This window comes from Diadema setosum, chromosome 13 (assembly GCF_964275005.1).
Source record: "Diadema setosum chromosome 13, eeDiaSeto1, whole genome shotgun sequence".
Classification (NCBI taxonomy): domain Eukaryota; kingdom Metazoa; phylum Echinodermata; class Echinoidea; order Diadematoida; family Diadematidae; genus Diadema; species Diadema setosum.
In genome coordinates this window covers 18,097,205-18,124,546 of record NC_092697.1, presented here as the reverse complement: position 1 = coordinate 18,124,546, position 27,342 = coordinate 18,097,205, and the positions used below count along the sequence as shown (strand labels likewise).

The 27,342-nt window shown below is 36.0% G+C and overlaps 2 protein-coding genes across 2 annotated transcripts in view; one reads left to right on the top strand and one right to left on the bottom strand.

The window, feature by feature from the left end:
• Positions 1 to 27,342, top strand: part of LOC140237183 (afadin- and alpha-actinin-binding protein A-like) — an 87,834-nt gene that overhangs the window by 5,693 nt on the left and 54,799 nt on the right. The gene's annotated exons all lie outside the window — the stretch shown is intronic.
• On the bottom strand, positions 19,657 to 21,950 carry LOC140237185 (uncharacterized). The gene is made up of 2 exons (XM_072317127.1): positions 20,766 to 21,950; positions 19,657 to 19,731 (listed from the first exon to the last, which is right to left on the bottom strand). Exons 1-2 carry the CDS (start codon positions 21,948 to 21,950, stop codon positions 19,723 to 19,725), a joined length of 1,194 nt encoding a protein of 397 aa, XP_072173228.1. The 3' UTR covers positions 19,657 to 19,722.

The window sequence follows — 27,342 nt, the reverse complement described above, 5'->3', positions numbered from 1 at the left end:
AATTTAATTTGCATTAGATTGGAATAGAACATACAAAATGTATAATGCTGTACACCAATAGATTTGAGAGAATATAACTCCATACTCGGCATACGCACACATTACGAGAGCCACCTGTACTTTATTGTAGTGGGGTGAAAGCGTGATCATTTAAAGGCTTGTCCCTTGAAGCTGAAAAGGCCTTAGTAATTCATCATGAGGATTGTGAAAACCCTGGCATACTGTCAGTGGTAGTCTCATAACAGACCCAGATGCCTAGCACTGTTGGGAAATATGCGCTTTAGAAATTTCTTGATAGTGTACAGGGTACATACATTGTATGCACAGTATCTTCTGTTGTTGACCTTGGACTGTAGATTGCACGGTCCTCTCATATCAGAAAATAGTCTAAAAAGTGATGCTGTATGATTTGCCGTATGACAAGTTTCTGCATTAGTGTAGCTCAATATGTAGGTCAAAGGTTGTGCATTTATTCCCTTTCCACAAGTGTTGTTTGTTTAGCACTGCCCTGTGTCCAGTAGTTCCCCTCTTTAAGAACCTGTGGGAAATTCCTACAAGTGTGATCTTGCACTTTCAGTATGCCAATGAACTGCGTCTGGTATGCTTACTTGTACATCACATGTACAGGATATGTATGTACACATGTTACATTGTATTCAGAATTCTTTGAGAAAGAGCCAAAGGTTTTACACATTTCTACCCTTTGTTATTAGGTGATCCGAGTATCCTCTCGGATCACCTTCTGTATCTGTACGGATTCTTTCTTCTTCTTTCTTTCTTTCTGGACAAAAGTTGTGTTTCGATTAGCTCAGAAAGTGCTCTTCCTATCAATGTCAAACTTATACCATATATGTCTCGTGTCCCAAAGACGACAGATCAAGTAGAATCATTGTGATCAGTCGACCGTGACGTCACTATGACGTCATTATATGAAAACACATTCTCAATCATATCTCATCAATGGAATGGAATTTTTCAATGAAATTTACGTCACATATATTTCAAGTTATGCCTATTCTACTCATATTCTCAAAATTCATATTTTCTCTTAAGACGTGCGCGTACGTGCGCGTTGAAATATTTGTATATTCAAATCGAGCTCAAAATTTTTTTGCATACGTTTCAGACCATTTGGAGCATTTTTTGAAAAATTGAAAAAATTGGACGGACGCGTACGCGCGCGCACATATACGCACGTACAGCTCATATGCAATAGAAATTTCCCGTTTTTTTACGCTTATCGGATGTCTGAAAAGTCAAGGAATATTTCTACCAAGTTTCAAGTCAATCCGACACAATATGACGTCATACGGGCCCGACAAAGTTGAAATTCCGCGCGCGCGTCAATGGCGATATACAGTGCAACTATGCCAAAAAACTGCCAATTTTAAATGCGATTTTACTCGCCAGGATGGACGGTGACCCCTCATTTTCTTTACATATTCTGAAAGCTGATGAGTTATACATGTCATTTTATGGGTTGGCGATGCTGGAAAAATGATTAAAAGATATCAAATTTCTTAATAAAATAAAAAAAGTAAATTTTCAAAATGACGTCATCGAATTTCAAGTTCACTCGAGCGTATCTCACTTATCCTTGAGCAATTTTCATTCAGATTTCAGTATGTTGTAGCTTATGAAATTTTCTTTCATTAATCTATAAACAACATTTTGATTGGATGACGTCATCGCCTCGTAAAAATGGATTGAAAGTATCCTTGTAAGATTTGACCAGTTTACGTGTTATCTCTATGGGAGAGCTGTTTTCCTGGCAGTGAAAATTGACATGCCTATCTTTTTCGAGCTTTAGCTCTTTTATGCTTCGGTGAATTTTTACCAGATTTTAGTATGTTATAGCTGAGACTTTGGGCTATAGTAAGTGTGCCCTCCATTTTTTCATACGACGTCGGCATCTCGTCAAAAAACTTGGTTGAAAATGGCACGTGGCTTCGATGCAGCGTCATTTTGCTTAATACACAGGGCCTATGGAGCATGAAATAGGTGATTGCATAGCGCATCCGACTCGTAATCCTAAGGTCCCTGGTTCGAGGCTCGCCCCTGCCAATAGTTATTTTTTTTAAACACTTTTTTCTTCTTTTTTTTTTTAGTTAGTCTTAATCTCCCTTCCTAACTTTATCTTTCTCTGATTTTTTTATGTTTCTTCTTCAAATTTCTATAAAATAACATATTTTTTTTTATTTTTCTTTCTTTCTACTACTTTCTGTGCAATAGAACAACAACAACAATGACTATCACCCCCATACTTAGCACATGTTTAGTTCATGCCACGTACATTATTTCATAAAATAACAACTACTTGATCGGACACCATCTTGGGTATGTAAATTAGGGTCAAAGGTCGTAAATGTTTCATCCTGTATCTTGGTGAATACATGTCCTATTTTTCCCATATTTTGCACACGCAAAGACCATGTTACAAGGATCAGTTCACAAAATAACCACTTTTTGCTCAGATGTCATCTTGTCTGTGCAAATCGGGGTCAAAGGTCATATGTAGGGGTCGGCCACTTCTTTCTTTATCTTCGTTATGACGTGTTATCTCTATGGGAGGGAATTTTTTTAGATGTGAAAATTGACATGATTGTCTTTATCGAGCACTAGCTCAGTTATCCTTCGGTGAATTCCTCCCAGATATTAATATGTTGTAGCTGAGACTTTGCGCTATCGCTAGTGTGCCCTTTGTTTTTCATACGAAGACGGGATCATGTAAAAAAAAAACGTGGTTGAAATAAGCTTATCTCCGATGTATTGAGATATTTCTTTCCTTCTGCAATTTCCTTTGCAATAACTCAAGAAAAACATACCCTATCACCTTTATTTTTAGTATATATTTATAGTTAATGTCACATACATTATTTCATAAAATAACAACTACTTGATCGGACACCATCTTGGGTATGTAAATTAGGGTCAAAGGTCATAAATGTTTCATCCTGTATCTTGGTGAATACATGTCCTATTTTTCCCATATTTTGCACACGCAAAGACCATGTTACAAGGATCAGTTCACAAAATAACCACTTTTTGCTCATATGCCATTTTGTCAGTGCAAAGTGTGGTCAAAGGTCATATGTACCTCTTTCTCTATCTTCGTTATGACTTGTTATCTCTATGAGAGGGAAAATTTCTACATGTGAAAATTGACATGGTTTCCTTTATCGAGCACTAGCTCACTTATCCTTCGTTGAATTTGTCTCAGATTTAATATGTTGTAGCTGAGACTTAGGCTATCGTATTTGTGCCTTCGTTGTTTTATACAATGTCGGAATCATGTCAAAAAGTTTGGTTGAAATCAAAGCTTATCTTCGATGTATTGAGATATTTATTTCTTTCTGCAACTTTCTTTTCAATAACTCAAGAAAACAGCCCCTATCACCCAATGTTTTGTACATGTTTAGTTCATGTCACGTACATTTCATAAAATTACACTTACTTGATCGGACCACATCTTGGGTATGCAATGTAGGTTCAAAGGTCATAAATGTTTCATCCTGTATCGTGGTGAATACCTGTCCTATCTTTCCCATATTCTTCGCTGCTAAAGTAGGGTGAAAGATCATTTGAACGGCTTCCGTCTTGTATTTTGGTTAATACATAACATATTGCCTCCATATTTTGCACAAATTTACATCTTGTCAAAAGGATCATTTGATAAGATAATGGCTCTTTCCTTAGATGCCATTTTGTTATGAAAGAAAATGAAGTTTGCAGGTACAATATTTTCAATTCGTCTCTAATATGTTACCATAGTATGCCTTTTCCATTTTAGAATTGTTACAATTCTTCTGCCTGAAATGGAAATATGTGAGGAGATAGCACTTCATACAGTTAAATGCCATTGCCTTATTGACTGTGTAGGCCTACATGGAATCTTCCCCCTCTAATCATGTGTGTTGTAATGGAATGTAAGATAAGTAGACTAAAAAAATCATGGTTATAAACCATCAATCATTAGGAAAAAAAATGTCTTTTATTATCTCTCACCCTTTTTCCCTATTTCTCTCTCTCTCACCCTGTCTTCTCCATTCCTAAAATGTAATACTAATAAAGATATTTTCTTATCTGGTTAATAACAGGCCGAGTGATAATAAATTCTCACATTCATGTCTAGGGGACTTTCAATAGGTGAGCCCTTTAACATGATTAGTAACAACTTAATTCAGAGATTTTTTCCCCCATTATATTTCATTATAAGCAAGTTCACTTTTGTAATTTGGTCTTAATTAAAATCATGAACCATGTCTAGCTATGGATGGTACAAAGAACACACACACACACACGCACAAACACAAACTGCTTGATAAACATAACAGCTTTACTCACAAGTATAAAACCCTTAATATTTATACTAGTTGTTTTTTCCATTGTTCTTCACCTCATGATCAAGTGTTAACATTGGTAAAGTGAGAGCTGTCGTGTGCAGCATATCAATGTCAGAATGCATTCTTCTCACTGTAAACAGAACCTCATGTATGATAAGAGACTGCTTCTTACTCCTTCTCATTTGGTGTGACCAAACAAAGCAAAATGCCTGTACATGTATAGCGATGAGATGTTATTATTGTTATGAAACTGGATTGCGCACCAAACACACTCTCATCATGCTATACAGCCATATCCTAACTTCCTGATCTATATATTACTCCACTTGATTTTCTAATAACAGTCTTTGACAACTGAATATTATATTTAATTATTAATATGCACGTTTTATTGTTGTGTACATTATGTATCACACGCAGGTGATAATTATGGTGTGCTATTAACAGAATTATTGATCAAACAGTGAGTTGATTATACTATTCTTATTGAGAATATAACAGCATCACCTGCATCTGCTCAAACAAAGGTTTTAATCTTGAGGGGACATAATAGTGAAGGTGCAGCAATTGCAAATAGGTGTACAAGGTATGAATCATCGCGACAATCCGAGTAGAGTCCCAGGTCGCCTTGGTGAAATAAATTGGCCACGTCACTTTCCAAGGAGCACAGGCCTCCATCGCGATCATGAACTGCAGTGGGCACTGCCATTGACGAGCTTTGGGTCGAGATGCTAACGTGTACTGTCTGGAAAGGATGTTTGCCGTCTGGTCATTGTGTCAAACTCACACTTGTGGCCACATTAAATTAACTGACTTAAGTGTCTCTGAGGCTTGGTGAGGGTGGTCAATATCCACCATATTCTTGGTATCCTTCATTCATTTTACAAGACATTGTAACCTTAATAACAACTCCTTATCTTATATAAAACATGATATACATATGTATCTGTTATGGCTATTCAAACTTTTCTTTGCTTGATTCAGGTCTCAGAATACAAAGCACCTCTATTATATATGTATTTAACTACAGATAAGTACAACTCTTACAGCAAACCAACCCTTTCCTGTTATTCAACTCACAATGATAAAAACAGGAAATTAACATGCATTATCCTGTTTTATGTATGCCTTTATGATCCTGAAATATTTCAAAGAACTGTGCATACCCTTAGTGTGATTCTCAGAATTTCCACATCCAAAAAGGTAGGTCATGCCCAGGCAAAAAAACAAAAACAAAAACCAAACAATACAAATTCTATACACATGATAATGTAATTGCATGTTGCATGTTAACCTAGCAAATATTTGCCTGTAAATACATGTGATAGTATGTGTAATTTAGCAATATGAGAATCTTCACTAAAATCCTCCATATAGACAAACCATTTTAATTTCTACACATCTACTAATGTCACAAACAGTTCATCACTCATTATCCTTTAGAGACATAATTCTTTGTTCTGCAGCATGTCTGTTGGCAGTAACATCTACATCACCAGTCCTTGTATCACATTACAAAAACACATGTAGCAGATTTATATTTAATATTTTCCACTGCAAAGAACAATACCTGCATCAATGATGAAGCACATCATCATATAGAAACACAACATCAATGTATAATGATTATTATACCGACAGGGCTGCACAGTAACCTATTTTTCTACTGGTTTGACCTTTCTTAATGAACAGTACAACCACAAATTTAAGAACATGCATGCACAAACATCACCATGCTCTAGGGTAATAGTGCACTCCCTATAGTATCAGCATCAATTCATGAAAACATTATCTAGCTAAAGTGTCTGTGATCTTATAATTTGAGAATATCTATACAAGAGAACATGGCTTATTCATTACATGAAAATATTAGCTTATTTCTAAGGTATTAGAGAGCTAGGCCAATTTCGCCTGTAATAAAAATTGCCACACCTGTTTATGTGCAGGTTGTTTGATGTAAAGTTTACATAAATTCTAGAGATGTATATGTTTTCCTGTAGTACATGTATTTTAAATCATAATATCAGTAATGTTAATGTTTACTAAACATCTCAAATTTGACTGTGACAATCATGACCATCTTTTCGAATATGGCCACCAGTACTTCTGCATATCATGTTACTTGGGCCACTTTTCATAGCACTAAGAAAAAAAATAAACCTAAGGACACCATGTCACAGCCAGTTAAAGGTTGGAACATCAGGTAGACAACACATCAGCCTGAACTAAAAACTTTTGCAATCTCATGATAAGCAATGAACTTGAATCTCTTCCCACCTTTAAAGGCTATCCACTGTTCACAGATGTTCAGGTGATTGGCTGATGCCTTGCAAGGGTACAACATTTGAATCTACTTCGTATATTGGCATTTTGCTAAACCCCTATTTCATTGCATCTTATAGGTGCACAATAATACCAGTTTCAGCCTTTTCTTGATCTCGTGTGCATGGCGCCACACCTGACATGTCCTGGCAATTGGAGGAAAGAATGCTGCTACCTTGTGGGGTGATGAGATCTTTGTTGATGTCAATGTCTGGGATGCAATACATTGTATATGCCACATAAAGAGCAAACAGTGATTCATCAGAGATAAAATCTCTAGCACTCTTTTCATAGACTTCTATCTAACTACAAATCGCTAAAGAGATGGACATTGTTTTGCTTGATATGGTCTGTTAAAGACACTTCTGATTCACAAACTTATCCATAAAATCATGTCTTGCATGTGTCAAGGTTTAGAACATCAACTAGAATCTTCATTATGTCCATTGATTGGCATATCATAGCTAAGGAATTTGCTTTGCTAAAATACTTTTAATTCAATTATTCACCATTTCATCTTACAAATGGAGAGTAAAATGGCTTATTCAAAAAGTGTTAGCATTCTCATCTTAGAATTGATTTGATATTTAAAGGTCAAGTTTACGTTTGGAAGCAGTGATTTAAAAAAATTTCAAGATATCACATTTGATGCATATGTGTAGGTCTGTTGCATCACAAAACATCCTACCAATTAAAATTTTTGCAATAAAGCCAAAAATATAAGGAGATATCAGCATTTTTCTTAATAAACCATAACTGTAGACGGTTTAGTCTGGAAACATTTTCATTACAACTATTGTTCACATTTTGTGTATTTAACAATACTTAACATCAATAATACAGATTCAAATTTTTACAGTGGTTGTTTCTATCCCTAACTCACATGTTAGAACTATTTTAAAGCACTAATGCTGGGTTTTTGTTTCACCTGCAAATGGTAAATTATGCCTTTAATATCAAAGAACTTTAAATAAGCAATGGCGCCTACCTTGAAAAATGGTCACCATTTTTGTCACAGATCATATGTCAGCTCAATATGTGGACAGCAAAATGGATAACCTACGATTTATAATACAAAAGAAAAATATTGTCGCTTCCGAAATTGGTTTGACCTGTAACAGCAAAAAAATTCAACTAGCAATGGCAGCCATCTCCAAAATGATAGGCACTGTGCTTATTTCAAACTTCAAAATTTCAAACAAGCGATTGCAGCCACTTTCAAAATGGTCGCCATCTTTAGCAAGGGCAAATAACAGATATCGTGTGGGCACTATAATTACTAATGTATAAGCCATTATACAAAAGAAAATATTCCAACCACTTAAATTGATTTAATTTCCACTACCAAATAATTCTCAATATAATTACATAGCAGCTATCTTAAACATAATGGCAATGTTTGTTATCAGTCAAATATGACATGGCCCTTTATCTAACTAGAACTATCACTGAAGGTGAAAAATACCCTGCTCCAAAACCTCAGGCTCCTATGAAAAAAAAAAAAAAAAAAACACCTACAGATTTTTATACACACCCAATCTGACCTTAATAACTTAAATGTTTTAGTTTGATAGGAAAAAAAAAAATGTGTGTTACCATGCTTTTACCTGAAAATAAAACAAGGGTGTCTTCTTTATTCCTATAGATCCTACATACATGTGCTAAATTTAACATGAACTGCTTGAATGCTGTGGAGATAATACAATTCATGAGGTTTTGACAAAACCAAGTTTATCATGGCAGCACTTCATCTGTTAGACACAATACCAGGTCTCATATCTATACTTCAATGCAATAACGTACACAAAATTTGAATTCAATAGTGTCAAAATTGTCCTCTACATAGAGGATGTGTAGTTACCCTGGCTACACCTTGTTGGATAAAAACAAAAAAAAAGTGTCTTGGATAACTACACCTTAGATCATAACATAAACCAAATCTACAATGTTTGATGAAATTGTGGTTCATCTGGCAAGTGCTTACCTGGCAAATACAAAAATCAGATCTGGAATACATCTATACTTCAATGCCATAAAGTCCACCAAATTTTATTTCAATGGCTTCAAAATTGTGAAAGTATTTCACTCCACAAGATTTTCAAGAAAATATGTAGTCACCATGGTAATGCTTTCTTGAGCACAAATACATAGGGTGTGCTTCATAACTACACCGATACATCATTATCCACACCAGATATGAAATAAATTGCTAATACATAGCCCTACCGTAAGAGACGTTCACTTCACAAAGTTTTCAGAAAATTGTAGTTAACATGACAACACTTTCCTCAACAAACACAAAGAACATGTCTTGCACAGTAAGACCTCAATGTCATCACGTACCTTGAGTTTCATCTAAATTACTTCAAGACTGTAGGAGTTCATGATGCATGATTTGCAACAGCTGATTCCTATATAGTGTATCACCTCTTACATTTTGTGTATGTGAGGGTGTAAAAGTCTTAGAAGTCTCCACAGAAGTGTAGTCTATACCTGTAGACTGAATTCCACATTTGTTTTCCCACAATTCTTTGAAATTTTTCTGCTAACTGCAGTACTATACATGATATGTTCAAAGATACATTAAAATGTGATAAATGATCATTCAGGTACCGGTATTTCAAATTGCATAAATAATTCTACAATACATATTAAAGGTTTATCAACTTTCGCTTTTTCATTTATGATGAATACTGTTGACAGCTCTTACAAATACTAGAGAGTGAAAAGGCAGGAAATTTCAAGACACTATGAAGTTGCTCATTTAGTATTAGCTTCTTGTTGTTCTTCTTGTTTGTGGTCTGTCTGATCTGTGAAGTTCAATCCTATGCGGTGAAGACTGGGTCTGTCAGCAGGACCTGGCAGCAGGGTCGAGACTACGGAGGGCAATCCATTCTCCCAGCACGCAATGGATAGTGCAGTCCTTTACCAAATGATATACTGTGTGTGTTTCTCTGCAGTCACATCTGTTTGTCTCTGAAAGTTTCCACTGGTGCAGGCATGCTTTGAAGTGCACGACTCCAGCGTAAAGACAATTAAGGCGACACCAGTCCTTTTGTGGGGATGTCGCAGCCAGGGGGATGGGATGTCTGTGGCAGCATGTTAGTGAGTCTGCCTGCAGGCTGTTGTTCTTTCCATTTGCTGCTGAGCCAAGCCTTCCGACTGAGGTTCCTGTTCTCTGAGAGGGCTTGTGCAGTCTTAACAAAAGGTTTCCTGCTTTTCAAGAGTCTTGCTATGGAAAAGGTGGTATTCTTCTGTAGCAGCCTTCAATGCTCCCTGTCTTGTAGCGGCTTCTCGTCCATGGTGACGGAGTGGAATGCCTACTACCACAGGGAGCTGGTGGATGGGGGTTGATTTCAGGCAGCCTGTGATGGTGAAAAGAGTAGAGTTGAGTTGGACATCTTTTTCTTTAGTATGGCAGCTATGCCGCCAGACAAAGATAAGTATTCAGCTGAAGCGTAGACAAGGGTGAGGGCACTCCACTGGCAGTTAAGGGAAATTTGATGCCACAAAAAAGGTCATTGGCCCCAAATTTGCGAAAATTTTGTGCTGCAAATACGTCATGTTTTACAGTATTTTGTTACATATTAGGCCATATAACACTTGGCAATCCACATAAATTCTCTATGGTTTAAAGCATGGTTTCAGCCAAGTTCAGTGGAAATTAGTCATGGAATTTTCAAGGGAATGGGAATGTAAAAAGTACATGCATGACAACATGGTTTCAGCCAAGTTCAGTGGAAAAAAAAATTAGTCATGGAATTTTCAAGAAGATGGGAATGTAAAAAGTCTATGCATGACACACGATGGACAACGCACAACAAATGTCAGATGAAGAGTGGTCACAATAGCTCACTTGAGCCTTGGGTTGAGTGTAATGAAAAGGAGAAAATTTAAGAACAGAAAAAATCTTACCTCTGAAACACTTGGATGAAAGGATGGACATGTCAGGCACAGACACAGGCCACATCAACCTTCAACAGGCAAAAGGAAAGCCATTGGATATTGATCATATGGATATAATCCATGACTAATGTGTTATTTTGCCACTTGTTTGCTAATAAATGATAGCAATCAATCTGATAAATGATAACAATCAATCAATACAAACTTTTGAGGAAACAGGAGTTTGAGCACGAGTTAAAATGATTTGTGTGAAATGATTCAAAACTTGTGGTATACACCACATACATGTCTGAGTCAAATCTTGTGCTAAAACATCATGAGTCATAGTTCTCACTCTATGTTTTAATATGAAATATTTATTGATCAGAATTACAACATATGAATGTAAACTTGAAACTTACATAGACACTCAACTCTTACTTTGTTCAGGGTCATTTAAACATTTTCATTACCTGCTTTCCCTTGATTTTCTCCTTCTCATCAGAGGCAGACCAGGAGCCTGGTGCCCCTCTGCCTGGATTTGCCACTGCTCTTGACACTTATCACCCTAACAAAAAAACTTTTCCTTAGCATTCAAGTTTCTGCACTAATATGTAGTACCTTTCCTTTAATGTTCAGTTTGCCAATTATGGTTCCCATAGTAAACACAATAATCTTCTAGGCTATGTTATATTGCTGTTCTATGTCTATTTGTCTGTTTTTTGTTTTACTTCAATTCTATATCTGTTCTATCTCATTTTCATTCTGTTCTACATAGTATTGATTGTATGCTGCAATGATCACATTTCTGAGCTTTAATGAAACTGTCATTAGCAACTACTTTGAAACAAACTTGGTCAATCTCATCTTGTATCTACATCAACAGCCACTTAATATCTTTAATAGCACTATTGCTAAGATACACTTACAGCTGGGATTAGCCTCTCACTAGGAAAGCAATTTGTGAATGATAGATTTCTCATCTTTTCGTTTCTCATTGTCATGGATGACAATATCTCTTTCAGCAAACAGTCAAAGATCATTACTTTTGTCATATATTTTGTCTACTCATACGTCTTAATATTACAGTCGTCTTGACACATTTAGTCTTGTAAGGTCACTTTTTTTCAGTAATAATTCCACTTTTGTTGAAGTCTTGTTTCACATTCAAAAGCATGATCTTTTCAGTCATTCTCTCCATGCTTTGCAAGTTTTGCTCATTGCATTCTTTTTTAAAACTTCAATCACTTCGGTATTAACTATAACGTATCACTACTACTGAGTCTATTTCTATTGTTGTATACTCTCTCCTACATTTGTAATCACACTGGTCTGTTTCCCTAATTCTGTATTATAAAAGGAAATGTGACAAATGTAAATAAATGTTAATTGATTTGAGAATATACCACATTACTTTGCATAAACTCACGATAACACTCATCAAAACTGGATTCTAATAGCTTCATGGTAACTGTAGTAAAGGGGAATAACTTCAGCATGAAGTGTATCGATACCTGTGCTATATACATGATCAATCAATGTATCACCTTCTGTCGTAGCATCAAGTACATGTTGTTGATATCCATAAGAACACATCAATTTATGCACACATGAATCACTTGAACCTTGTCTGAGATTTTCATTGAAGTCACCAATTACTATGCATTTTCTGCTTCTTTGCTGCAATTCTATAAGTAATCTCCTTAGTTTCTTACAAAATTGTTTTTTGTCATACCTAGGAGGTCTATATATCACTGAAATAAGACATGACATAGGACATGTTACTGCAAATGTAATATATTCTAAATTATTGACATCTAAATTCAGCCTACTTATAGATTTGATTTTACTGTACACTGCAACTCCACCATGTGCTTGATTTTTCAGTGCACAAAATAGGGGATTTTCATCAGAATAACACTTTGACCGAGGCTGATTGTACATTCTAAACTGATCTAAATTCACATCAAAAATGTCATCATTAAGCCAAGTTTCAGTTAAACAAATAATATCAGAATTTTTTAATAGGATATTTGATTGGATATCTTTGAAATGTGCTTTAAGACCTTGAATATTATGTAATATTATACTCATAGTTGCAATGGAGACATCATTGTCAATGTTCGTTTCATCAACAAATGTTGGCATGTTCTCTAAACTTTCTTTAACAGCTGGATTGCAATACATAACTTTTGGATCAAAATCTTCAATCATTAGTCCACGTAATGATGTAACACGGCTCAAAGCTACATATGCTTGCCCAGGCAAAAATATGTTTTTCAGAGAAACAACAGCTTTTTCCACTGTCATGCCTTGTACTTTATGTATTGTGCATGCGTATGCTAATTTCAAAGGAAATTGTTTCCGAGTATATTTTCTTCCGATTGATTCCTGTTGCATTTCTATTGGCTGAGTTCCTACCTTTTCATTGTCAAATTTCACCAGCACACTTGTAGGTCTTGCATTTTCATTTACTCTTACTATGTCAGTTACAGTGCCAATACAGCCATTTGATAAACCTTTGGTCACATTCACATTTTTGATAAGCATCACTCTAGAGTGTTGAGCAATCCAAAGATACGGAAGCAAGGAAGCTTTAGTACACTTCTGTGGCTTGTCACATCTTTTGTTTTTACCCTCATCACTAAGTAAAGAATCTTCTGCATTAATACATATGATATTTGTGCATTTCTTGTGAAGCATTATTTTATTCCAGTCATTTACTTGTTTGTTTGAAGAATATATATGCAATGCATCCTCACATTGTTCTCCAGTTTGGCGTGATTGAAGAACTGCTATATCATCACTAGATAATTCATCTTGCTTTCCTTTAATCCTTAATTTGTTCAAAAGAACAGCAAACTCTGCATCATCCTTTTGTCTCATTATTTCCTCCAAATCAATTATAGAGAAATTGTCTGTCCATAAAGAACTTTGCAGTGTATCTTTATACAAAGGAGTACCTTTTACTGGGGGTAACTGATAAAAATCTCCAACTGCGATAACTGAAACCTTTCCAAATGGAGCATCATCACGTGTCTGCTTTATTTGCCTTAAACGTCCATGTATATACCACAACAGCTTCTGATCAACCATGGATATTTCATCAATTATTAGTATCTGCAGTTGACCCAGCTGATTACGTAGATGACTTATCTTTTCTTCTCCAAGGGGTTGGTAAGGTAGTGCAGCAGAAATGGGTATGGACAGAGCGTTATGAATAGTACTACCCTCAATGTTATAAGCTGCAATTCCAGTTGGAGCTACTTTCAGAACTGAAATATCATCTGGGTTATGCATCATTCTACCAAAAATTCTTGTCCCTTCATTACATATGCATTTCACTAGATGACTTTTTCCTGTTCCAGCACCACCTGTCACAAATATCTGAAATGGCGTAGGTTCTTTTCCATTAACTTTGTCAAGACACCATTGTCTTATTTTGTAGAACACGTTTTGCTGTTTGCTATTTAAAGTTCTTAATAAGACATTACTGTCTTCTCTAGAAATGCTACATGATCGAAATTCTATGCCATATGACTCTTTCTCCTGAGATTTGGACTCAAGATCTGGGATTCTAAATTCATTGTCAGCATCTTCAACTTCTTCATGGATCTTAGCTGTTTCCTGTCTTTCAATTTCTGTTTCTGGACAGAGTAATCCCCATGCATCTTCTTGTGGACCAAATTTCTCAAGATATTCTTGTGCTTGATCAATTATATCAGCATTTTTTTCAAACTGCCTGAGATTTTCATTGACAATACTTTTAACGCTTTCCAGGTTATTAAACATTTGTACAGATCCAGTTTGGTAAAATTCCTCATACGTCAAAAACTGATTTGGTTTTAACTGTTTATCAGTGCGGAATGGCAAATATAACTGCAGTATACTCTGATAATATTTTTCTGGGGTTATGGTCGGTGAAAAACGAGGATATCTTACTACAGCATCATTGGTTCTTGATCGTTTTTGTACATAGCCTAGCTGATCTCGCAATTTGAACACTTTCTGTTTCTGTTTCTTACCCTTTATATCAGATTCACTGAGTAGTCTATACTTTGAACAAAATGTGGCTAAACACATATTTTCAAATTCAAAACCATCAGGTCGGGCTTTATATTTATCAATTCTGTTTGGCATCCATGGACTCCTATCATCATCGTCTCGTCTGCTTTGAATAACACTCAATGGTAAACTCATTCTCACAGGGTTTGGTCCAACAGGTATAAACTCTACTTTTCTTGAGCACTCTTTCAGTCTCAAGCTACAAACACGATACACACTTTCTTGCGCTGAAACTTCACGGTTTTGCATATACACATGTCCTATTTCTTTCATACTTTTGCGAGCATCTTCATTGCCCTCTTTCATTTCACTTTCTGCATTTTTCAAGAGCAAACCCATCTCTCTTTCTGCTTTTGACATGTATGACACAACATAAACAATACAGGCATACTCATTTGTTATATACTGCAAATCCATATTGGCATTCCAAGCTCTGAGTAAGAATGGATTGTATTGATTCACCCATATATCTTTTGGATCTCTTCTCAAGACTATATCTTCTTTTGTAGCAACAGCATTATAGGCATCTTCAAATTCCTTTTGACATATTCCAAGAGCTTCAAAAAGCTGTCTAGCATTATCATATGTCCGTTCCATACATGATGAATTCTTTACTGTAGACAAAACATCTTGAGCTTCATCTGTAATTTCTGGATTATCTTTAGATTTCACAACAAATGTTTTCTCAGAAGGTGGTCTTGGAAAATTGAATCTGCAGGTAGTTCCCTTTTTCTTGCATGATTTTGAATGTTTCTTTGAGTGAAGCTGAACATTCTTCACTATTTCATACAGTTCCTCATCATCATCCTCACATGGAATGTTGCACGAAATGTACTTATCAACAAAGTCTATGACATTTTTAGCTTTGTCGACGCCCAGCTTAGGTGCGTTTTCAACCCAGAATAAACAATGTGTGTGTGGAGATCCCCTCTGTTGAAATTCAATTCTGTAGAAGTAGTCAATTATTTTGCCAATAGGTTCTGCCGGAGAAAGAATCACTTTGTTCAAAAATGCATGAAAGCGTTTGTCAAATATACGAGCTACTGTCACTGGATTTGATCTTAATAAATTACACTTATCTGTCCAATCTAGATCATTTGCTTTTCTTCTATCACCTTGTTGATTTAGCAATGTATTAATAACTTCAGGCCATCTCATCTCAGCTGAGGAAAACGATGCAAACCATGTAGGCTTTCCAAGTTGTCTAACCATTGCTAAAACATCTTTCTGTGTAGATTGCCAGTATGGAGGTGTTCCTCGTATTTGTTTCAGAAATTTGTATCCTTTATTCGAATCCAGTATCTCATTAAGTTTTCTTGCATCTTTTAGATCTGAACATTGGATCGATGTGGGATTATCTATTTTCTCTGAACTTTTTCTGAGAGCTATAGAAACATTAGAAAGAATTTGTTGAAGTTCATAAATACACTGAGCATAAAAGATATATTCTGTATTTTTTGCAAATCTGTTGTCTACGTGCATCAGGCGATTATGCAAATAACGACCAAGTGTTATTTCAGTGTACCTGGTATCATGAAATGTTGGCTGACCTGTTGGAAAGAGAGCAGGAAAACATTTTGCCTCATTACTTTTATCCATTAACAACGATACAGGACTGTTCTTTTCACAAGGTGCACAACATATAATATCATCGAAAAACTGATCAAGCACTTCTTGCCTCATATCGACCTTCTGTAAACATGTGTCCAACTGAATGCCTTGTACTCGTCCATCTTGATCATCCTCTATATCATCGTCATCATCACTGATTTCACTTGAATCCAACGGTTTAACACAAGCTGCTTGACTATTTTTGTCTGATAAATCAGAGCTCCATTCATTATCTATAGCAATATCAGAATACCACTTATTATTTTTCTTCAAATATTCCAATGCAGCTAGCACATTCTTTCTCTTGACAAATTGATATTCATAATATCCTTTATATGACAGTTTCCTCTTCAGTTTTACACGAATAAATTGATCATCAGTCTCTGGTCGAGGTAATATTTTCACAGTTTCATCTGTGCGTGAAGGTACACAAACTGCTGGGCCATGCACTCCATATTGTCCTCCTTTAGGCAAATTCAAAATTTTCATAAATGGAATATTTAGCGCAATCAAATGCGTTTCCAACTGATTCAGACTTCTAAGTTCCGCAGGAATAGCATGTAATTCTAAGTTATTTCTGCTAGCTTCAGCAGGCATATTACCAGCTAATAATTTCCTGTGGCAAGTGTAACAAATCCATAACGAATTTCTTGGTGACTTTATTATCTGACAGTCAACATCACAGTCATCACTGCATGTATGCAAGTACTCCTCTTTTAAGCATTTCAAATCATTATATTTTGCTTTTGTGCACTTCAATACCTGATTTTTGAATAATAATTTCAAACATACACAACATACATATTCAGGGCCATGTGAAACAGTTTCCCTAAACTTTTTCAAAACATGATCACAATTTCTCATATTCATCTTCTCTTGCTTTTTTCGTTTCACATTTCTCATTGCAACTTGCTGTCTATACACAGAATTTGTCTTGTACTTAATGTTAGCAATTTTTCTCATAAGTTTCTTAAGCCTTTCTCTGAATAAAGCATTGTTTTGATATCTAGCTTTCCTCATTTTCTTTAGCCTCTCTCTATATAAAACATTGCTTCCATAGATAACTTTTCTCATTCTTTTCAGCATTTCCCTGAATGAAGCATTGTTTTGATATTTGGCTTTCATCTTTTTCCTCATCCTTTTCTTGATCTTTTCTCTTAAACGAGCATTGTTTTGATATCTAGCTTTCATCCTTGTGCTCTTCACTTTCTTCACATTTTCTCTGTAAATGGGGTCCAAGGTGTACTTGTCTTTTTGTCTCTTTTTGATTTTGTTTTTCTTTTCTAACCTGTAATTTACATTTGTTTGATATTTTACTTTCTCTGCAGCTGCTTTTTTAAGTTTGCGGAATGGAAAAGACTCATCATTTGAAAAACATTCTGTTTCTAACTGCCTTTGCTCATTCTTTTTCTTCTCTCTTGCTGCTCTCATTCGATCTCTATTTTTTTGTCTGGTAGTATTAGGATTACGTTTCTTTCTTCGTTTTTTCTTTTTTGCACTTTGCATAGTAGGTTTAACTTTTTCAGATTCTTCAGTGTGCCTACTCATTTTAACTGCAGGTTCCACGTCATCCTCTATGACTTCATTGTTCAATACATTGTTTTGACAATCACTGACAGGTTTTGCAACTTTCCTCTCTGTTGTAAGTTTTCTCTTTCTCGTCACAGGTGCTTCCATATCAGTAATATTTTGTGATCTTGACAGCTTTTGGCATGAAGCTGATTTTTGGATCGCTGGACATACAGATTCTACAACATCGTAATGATTGCCATTTGTGTGTTGCAAGTAAATACCTCTTTGTGATGTAACAATTCCAAACTGAAGTTTGCTCGCACCAAATAATTTCCATTTTGAACCATTATCTTCATATACATAAATATCAGTTTCTAGTAAATTTGATAAGGCCATCATCTCCAATTCTGTAGCCCATGTGCCATTGTTGAATACTCTTTCATTTCCAATGTATTTTACAATATCCGTGTATCCTGATCTTAAAAGGCTTACATAATCTTCCTTGTTTTGCAAAATATGCTTAACTATTGCTTTTCGAACAACACGGTGTGAATCTTCCTTGCCACATGCGACATATGATATAGCTCTGTAAAAGCAATTTCCATCACCAGTAACTCTATAGGTAGTCAATGGTTGTGACAGGATAGTAATATCACCGTTTTCTACCATATCTTTTTGCATATCAGTACTGCTACATTTGTCATTAGCCTTTATACTGAATTTGCAACAAAACTTCTCTCTATCAGATTTATTTACAGGTCTGTACATAAGATTAACCTGTTTTATTTCTCCTACTTGTTTCACCTCGGATGCATCAATGCTGGCATTTACTGTCTGTTCACATGTGTTTTGTAATGGGATATGTGTCACCATTACTTGTTTGGACATCATTCTCTTCACTCTAACACTGCCTTTCTTCAATGTTGGGTTTTTAGTAATCTTAGATGATTCATCATGACTTTCCTTCTTGTTTTCTACACTTGTATCTAAAGTCAGATGAAATACAGGTAATTTCTCATCCAAAGTACTAGACACAACAGTAGTTACACTTTCCACTGCATCAAAATGATTGCCTCCAGTGAACAGAATATATATTCCTCTCTCAGTTGTTACTTTGTTGTAGTATCCAGGTTTCCTTGCAGACAGTATTTGCCAATTTTCTGTTCGATCATCATACACATATATATCACGATCTAGCATATGTGCCATTGAACTAATATCAGTGTGACCAGCCCATGTTCCTAAATCCATTAATTTTTCTTGAAATACAAAGTCCCTGACACTCTGATATTTCACTGTGTCTATTACATTTTTAAATAAATCACCCGTTTCCAGTAAATGTGCCGCATTAAATTTCCGGAGCATGAAATGGTTTCTCTCGCTGCCAGTAACTACATGAGCAATACTTCTGTAAAAGCAGTTGCCATCACCCATAACTCTCTTGATATTTACAGGTTTCCCAATATGCAAACTTTCATTTCTACCCTCCATTGATTCATTGGCAGCACCACTGTAACTGAAATTCAATTTATTGCACAAAGACTGCTTGTCTACGTACGTAATCGGCACAAATGTGAAATTTTGATCTCTTCTTTCTGTTGTCTTCCCAACTGAAACAAATTCAACTTCATTCTCATTTCCATAGTCATCACTATTTACATTCACTCTGTTTTCCTTTGTTTCATTCTGAGTCATACAGCTATCACTGTTAATTTCTTTAACATGATAACAATGTTTTGAAATGTTGCTATTCTGAACATTTGTATTCCTACATGCAGTATTTACTGAGTTTAATCTCTTGGAGCCACTGGTTGTCAATGCATTTCTCTTAGAATTGGATTCTAATGCCAGACCGGTCAGTTCAAACTGAGTAGTACGTAAATCACATGCCATTGATTTCGCCAAATTCAAACAGTGTACCTGTATACCTTGCCATGATGAAATGCTAATCAAGACACTGCATCCATCTTGTACCAAGTATCCATCATGACTTCTGGAATGAGAATCAAATACATAATAACCATTGTCATGTCTAATGATTGCAAATGTACTCTCAGCAAAATTCATAAGACATGCATCATATCTGCACAGTTCTTGTTCTAATGCTTGACTCAATGACAATGCACCAAACTTTGACAAATTGTTTTGATTTCCATCCAACACTCCATATTTTGATTCAGCATAAGTTATTTGAAAGTTGTCATCCAGAATAAGAAGTTCCTTGGGTAATTCATCTACCATTACAAGCTCTTCATTCAGTGGTGAATCCTTCTTTATGTAATAATACAACTCATTCCCAAGTGTCAGAATCTGATCAAGATCACGAGGTCTAATTTCGATTCCATTCTTTGTTTGGGTGTAGAGAACTGCCACAAGGGAATTACATGCACATTGTTTGCCAGCAGTGTAACCAAATCGTTGATCACCTTGATTAAAATTTCCTTGTGCAATTGTTTTGTTCATAGGATATGATTGCCTTCTACCACATTCAGAACTTGAGAGTGAAACAGGCTTACAGACACATTCTTTAGTCTTTAAATCAGTTGCAGCTGGTTCATTATCTAATACATGTACTGTCGATTCCAGTACATCATATGAATTATGGTGGTCAGCACTTCTTGCAGAATCATCGTTCATTACTATGCAGTCAGATGGATTAGTAGTTTTTTCACGTTCAGGCAAGAATATTGAATCATTACAAACTTCAGCACACTGTGTAGCTGAAACAGGTCTGTGACATGGAGAGTGAACACTTACATCTGTACTAGAATTCACAGGGAACAATTCCTTCACTGATGCTTGTCTGTCACTTTCAACATCTTTTCTTTCACTGTAACATGGGTTCAGTTCATGCACATTGTGCATTCTGTCACACTTCACTTTGGATGTATCATTCGAGCTTGTGTTGTCTCTACTTGTGGAATCACTGTCCTCGTGGTCAAATGCTTCATTCTTACACAACTTTTCATTCTTTGCTACATGTTCTCCTTCAAGAATGTCAGGTTTGACCTTTCCATTATCACGCACCTGTGAGTCAGCATTTTGTACCGGTAGCACACTTTGTCTGTTGATCTTCGTGAAACGACCTTTCTTTCTTGGTTGCCTTGCATTTCCACCTCCATAGAGCCTGTTCACATTCCAAACTTCTTTTTCAATGTCTGTGGAAGGGACAGAGGCACATGTAGTCTGATCACCATTCGGTACGCAACATTCATTACTCATATTCGGAGTGCTTTTAGCCACATCAGCCCAACTTCTCTGTGTTTTTGCATACATTTGCTCAGTGTATTTTGCCATAACATGAGGTGACTGAACACACTTCGAATATACATTCAATACAGATTCAGTATATACCTGCAGACTATCATTTTGTTCTGTGTCCAAGTTTGCATTCACATTTTGCTTCACGAGTTTACCAGGTTCTTTTTGCCTTCTTTCTACTTTTGATTTCTTGCCCTTGCTGGTCTTGGCTCTTTTCTGTTTTTCAAGATAGTAGGCTTTCATTGCTTTGCCAATGTAGGTCACACCAGGTTGGAGAGGCACACCATTTACTGATCTCACTGAGCTCTTGTTAAAGGTCTTGGTCTTGGGATTGTCAGTCATTGTTTGGGATGTTGTCACTTTTGTCTTCCTTGATTTCACAGTTGTCCAACCATCATCAACTGCAGTTTCTAATGGCTGAAATTGGCTCTTGGTCAGATTTGTCCTGAATGTCGAATCTGATTCATTTCTCTCACAATCTGCTCTTTTCTGCACGCACACATTCGTCATTTCTGGAATTTCAAGTTTGTCCTTTCTTTTTACATACCTTTTTTTCAGTCTCTGGGTTGGTTTCTTTCTCTGGTTGCTCTTGCATGATGAATGTGAAACATCAATACCAAAATCTTCATCACCAAGGTCTTCGAGAAGCTCATATCTATTGAAATGATAGGGAATGCCAATTTTGTCAAAGATGCGATGGGCAATATTATTGCTTCCACATGCTGAGCATATCCAAATCAGCCTTGCATCACACAGTTTAGCCTCAGAAATGGTTCCTGTACGCATCACATGAAACTGCTTGCCACAATCCTCACATGGTACTCTGCTTTCATTTTCATTGATCACATTGCAACATGCATCACATTCACTGACCTCTAGATTTCTCAAGTCACAACTATGGAGGATATCTAGGATATCACCAATAACATTCTTGAATTCACTTGCTTCCATTGTCAAACTACAGGGCTTCGAGTTTTTGAAAGCAGGTACCTATTACCAAATAAATGATATCAATCAACTGTTCAATCAATATGCATTCCTTGAATCACTATACTTATATATGAATCACGTCTACTTCACTATAGTATTGTGATTGATATCAAAATGGTCAATTGTACTGCCTTGAAAGTTGTACTAATATATGTGTACTGTATTTCACTGTACAATGTACATATACTTCCAACCACGCTGTGATACCAGTCCTTATGTTTCTACCAACAGGTGGTGCTTTTTGTCTACCGAAAAAAATATTTGTGCAATGTGTGTGTTGTTTAATTTTTTTATACCAACAGGTGCCGCTTTTTGTCTACCAAGTATTAATATATCATTATTATATTATACATTATAGTACTCACTCCTTTGCTTTTAATATCTTTGTGTACACTGATCTTGCTACCAGAAGACTTGAGACTGTTTTTTCTTTTTGTTTTTTACAGCAAGACCTTCAATATACGATGCTTTACTTGGTGATAGGTTGCATACAAGACTAAACATGAACTTCACTGCAATTCTGTGTAGCTTTTTTTCCCCCAACAAGATGGATCTCTTTATGTTTGTATTGCCAACAGTGTTTTCTTTCCCGCAGGCACACTTTATCTGAACATTAGATTCCCTTCCACTTTTTTTGCTGCACGAAAATACTTTTAAATTAATTCTGAAGTCAGATGTCAGATTTTAAACTTACTTTCACACCTTACCTAATCAGTGATATTCAAATGTCAGATTTGACTCTTCTCTCTCTTGTCCCTTTAATAAAGGTCACACACATTTACAAGATCACTGGATTCAATTCCAACAGCTACAGGGAACTCACTTACCAATCACTTCTTTATCACTTCTTTTCTCCTTAACTTCAATGTATTTATGTTTTATCACTCAAATGAGCTTCACTTAAATTCCTACTTTATAGAAAAGCTATGCCAATTTCCTTTTACGATATCTGCCTACAGGAATTCCAGCTTCTATTATCTGACTTTTAATTGGAGCAAACTATGCCTTTATCTTGAGATTGTGCTCTTTGCAATAAAGGTTTGTATTTTACCAATTATGCTACACCGTACTGTCTTTATTGCACAAAAATCAATCTTCTTTGTGCGTTTCCCTTAAGATAGGGCTTTTGGCAATAAAATTTTCTATTTCACCAATTATTCTTCGTATTCACCAACGATTATTTCAAGCTTGTGCATAAAAGAAACTGTAATGATTCTGCCTTGAAATGGCTCTCTTTGCAATAAAAGTATGTCTTTCACCAACTGCGCTTTTGTATTCACGGCCCAATAATTCTAAATAACAATTGAAGGTGCAATATTATTGTCTCTTCCTTAAACATTTACTGTGCAACTACAATGCTTTTGTCTGATGATGGCGCTCTTCAATTACATTTTTTAAAACCCTATTGACAATTAACTAAAATTCCTGACTCAAGATCGTATTTTTCAAATTGTTGTATTTTCACTTCAAATTTTGAGTATACTTCTTGCCTCGCCTCACAGAATTGCTTCTCACACTTCTGGCAATTCCTTCAAAATTTCAACTCCTAGCTATTACTCTTGTCAATTGTAGCTGAATTATTTGCTACAACTTTCAATGCAAAATATTTCAAATATCAAATAATCCTTCAAAGTGCAATATTGTTGTCTACCCCTGTAACATTTACCATAAAATTAAAATACTGTTGTCTCAATTATATAGTACAGTATATACATGTAATTCTTTCAAGTTCTTTCAAATTCTCTCAAGTTATTTCAACTTTCTGACTCTCTTTGATTCTGATTCTGACTCTTTCAAGTTCTTTCAAAAATTTTCAAATTCTTTCAAGTTTCTTCAATGTCTTTCAAGTTTTTTCAATGTCCTTCGATCTACCTGTCACAGTTCTGCTTGACTCACCAACTAGCTTCAGTGCTAGGGCTATTGTCTTGAGCTGCCAACAAATAGAATGTTTGATTCTGATTTTCTTTGATTCTGATTCTGATTTTCTTTGATTCTAATTCTGCCTCTCTTTGATTCTGATTCTGCTTCTAACTCTCTCTGATTCAGTTTTTCTTTGATTCTGATTGACTCTTTTTGATTCTGATTCTCTCTTTGATTCTGATTCTCTTTGATTCTGATTTTCTCTTTGATTCTGATTCTCTCTTGCTGTTTCCCACAACTCTTCTTGACTCACCAACTAGCTTCAGAGTGCTAGAGGCTTGTCGTGAGTTGCCAAAAAACAGACTTTCTCTTGCTGTCTACCACAACTCTTCTTGACTCACCAACTAGCTTCAATGCTAGAGGCTTATTGTCATGAGTTCCCAATAAACAGACTTTCTCTTGCTGTCTACCACAACTCTTCTTGACTCACCAACTAGCTTCAATGCTAGAGGATTATTGTCGTGAGTTGCCAATAAACAGACTTTATGATGAGATTCTGGATGAAGTTTCAAATGAAAGCTTTTCTCAAAAACTCAAGAACTTGAGTTTTGAGGGTGAAGGTGAAATGGTATGAGATGGTATGTAAAATGAAGATGATTGAACAGATGACACGTACTGAAAACGACATACACATGTACAAACACACCTTAACAATAACAAACGCAAACAGGAATCTCCTTCCACAGCAACCGGTACCTGCCAAAATAATGACAAAAGAAAATGGTAATTGCAAACAAAATTCTAAAATATGTTCAAAAAAAAAAATATGGAAATTTGTAAAGCATTTGTTTTCTTACAAGACCACTAACTATATCTTTCTAAACTTGCATGTTAAAAAAGATGCTAGTAACTGATCAGTGGAATTCTGAAGCAAAATAAGTATCATTTCTAAAATGTACAAATATGCAATATGCATATATAATGTGCAAACATTATTGTTTCAAAAATATAAGAATAATCAATACGTACATGTAACATTGCAGTATGTTCGGTTCTGACACAGACTATCTGTAACAACTAACTTGACCAGCAAGGTTTCATAACAGACTTATGGATTAGAAATTAAGAGCCATTATACAAACACGCTGTAGTAAAATAACATTGGGCCCTAAAAATTTGCTGAACCCCATCTGTGACTTTTAACCTTGTATAATGAGCTTTAACTCTGCAAAAGGACACCTACCAGTAAGGTAATCCGGGAGCGCTCCTTGTTGTAAACACTGTCTACAGCGACTACAGTTTATACTGTGGCGTGAGTGTTGTTCGCAGTTGCCACTCACAAGTAGGAAGAACTGAAAATGTAAGAGAGATGGACAATACAACCAAAAAATTTAATGAATATTAATAGAACATGTAGACTGTTCTACAATGTAAATACCCGACAGTCCTACGACTCCTAGATGTGCAAAACTTAGCAAAGAGTATAAAAGCTAGCGCTAAAACTAGCAAAGGGCATTCTCTTGTGATTTTGCACTAAACAGGTGTAGTACGCCATGGAGCCCCAACCCTACTTTGTTTAGCTCAAAACTTTGTGGGACTGCATATTGCATTGCCATTGGAAAATAAATTACATTTCTTCAATTGCATTTCATGATTAAACAGAAATGATACTTCTGACACTCTGTATAACAAAATAAGTCCCAAAACAACTAAAACTTTTACATCGCCTTCCCTGTATGCCCCCTAGAAAAGACAAAAATGAAATGAAAGGGAAACGAAAATCACTGCTATTTCAATACTACTACTAACATTATTTAGTAATAAAACCATACTCGTAATACTATAGCATAACTATACACAGCCCAGTCGCTGTACACAGGGACATATTCGCACTGCGTACTTACAGCGTCTGTTCGATCGAGCTAGTGTTTATAATAATAAACAATTGTTCTATAGTGATGATCACGTAATATACGCCCTCTATCGGTCTCTTAGTTACCCAAGATGGCATCCGTATTTATTTTACTAAGAGCCCTCTGAATAGTGATTAGTGTAGTTACACGCAATCGCGAGAGTACAAAGCCCTCTTAGTCTTAGATTGCCCTAATGTCAACTCTTACCGTAGCTTATTACAACTTAGGCTTCCGGCGCTTTCCTAATGATTCTATAACAAATCATGATATGGCTCTCACCTTGCCCATTCAGGTAACACAGTCTATTATACGTTACATTCTACGAAGCCTGGCCTTGCTCATCATGCTCTACTAAACGCTCGAAAGTATACCTGCTGTACACTGTACGCACTACAACGCACGTTAGCTGGTGCGTTGGGCGCCTGTGCTGCATGCATAAAGGTGGGGTTAGATACTACATCACGACTATACACATGAAATGTAGTTCTACAGGTCATCGCCATCTCTTTGTTTAGGCATGCCTGTATCTACATACCTACCTGGTATTGGTGAACCAAATCGTCAGTGTCAGGCAAAGGTCGTGTACAGACCACTCTTCAATTAGGAAATTAGACGTAGTGTAGTCATATAGAGCTTGAATATCAGAGACGTTGAGATGTCGTGAAAGACAGATCGAACAGTACTAGTGACATGTACAAGCGCACGCAACGTGCGCTTCTATACTATACTCTGGCATGCTGCGTCATCGGTAGGCCAGAGAGATAGGCATGCACTAGGTGGGCGGTGCGCGCGCTGCTAGCGACCTATTACGTACTTAGTACCTTGCCATATGCCCGAGAATTCATTGCCTTGCTTGTTCATAAAATTGTTCGTAAAGTTACGCACAACTTTACGAACGCCCATACTATGGCAAGCTGAATGTATTTCCTAGTCATTGTTATTTTCAATTAAGTTCAAATTTAAACTTGCTAATACTATACAAGTACAAAGTGGTACAGTACCGGTAATCATTCTTTTGTACATGTATGTTAATACACGTTTTCACCTAAAGGTATATTTTTTCATCAACGATGATCAAATATTGAAATACCAGTCTAACTTTGTTCGAACGTTCACACACACACGCACACACACACACACACACACACACACACACAAAAAAACCCATTACCACTAATTTATATTCTTGGCTTCATAAAGATACGAAATGTCATGTTGTTGTTTTGCTTTTATAGCATCACAGTCACGGTCACAATAACACAATGTTCAACAAAGGTCGATCCCTAATTATGCACAAGCAGTGTACAGAGCAGAGGAAACATACCATTTGTCAAGGCTCTCACGCATAATATATGATTAATGTTCGTGACTAATACTGCACTACCCCTATTTTCCTACGTACAGCACCGTCATATTTTACACATGTTTAGTTCATGTCACGTACATTATTTCATAAAATAACAACTACTTGATCGGACACCACCTTGGGTATGTAAGTTAGGGTCAAAGGTCATAAACGTTTCATCCTGTATATTCATGAAAACATGTCCTATCTTTCCATATTTTGCACAAGCAAAGAC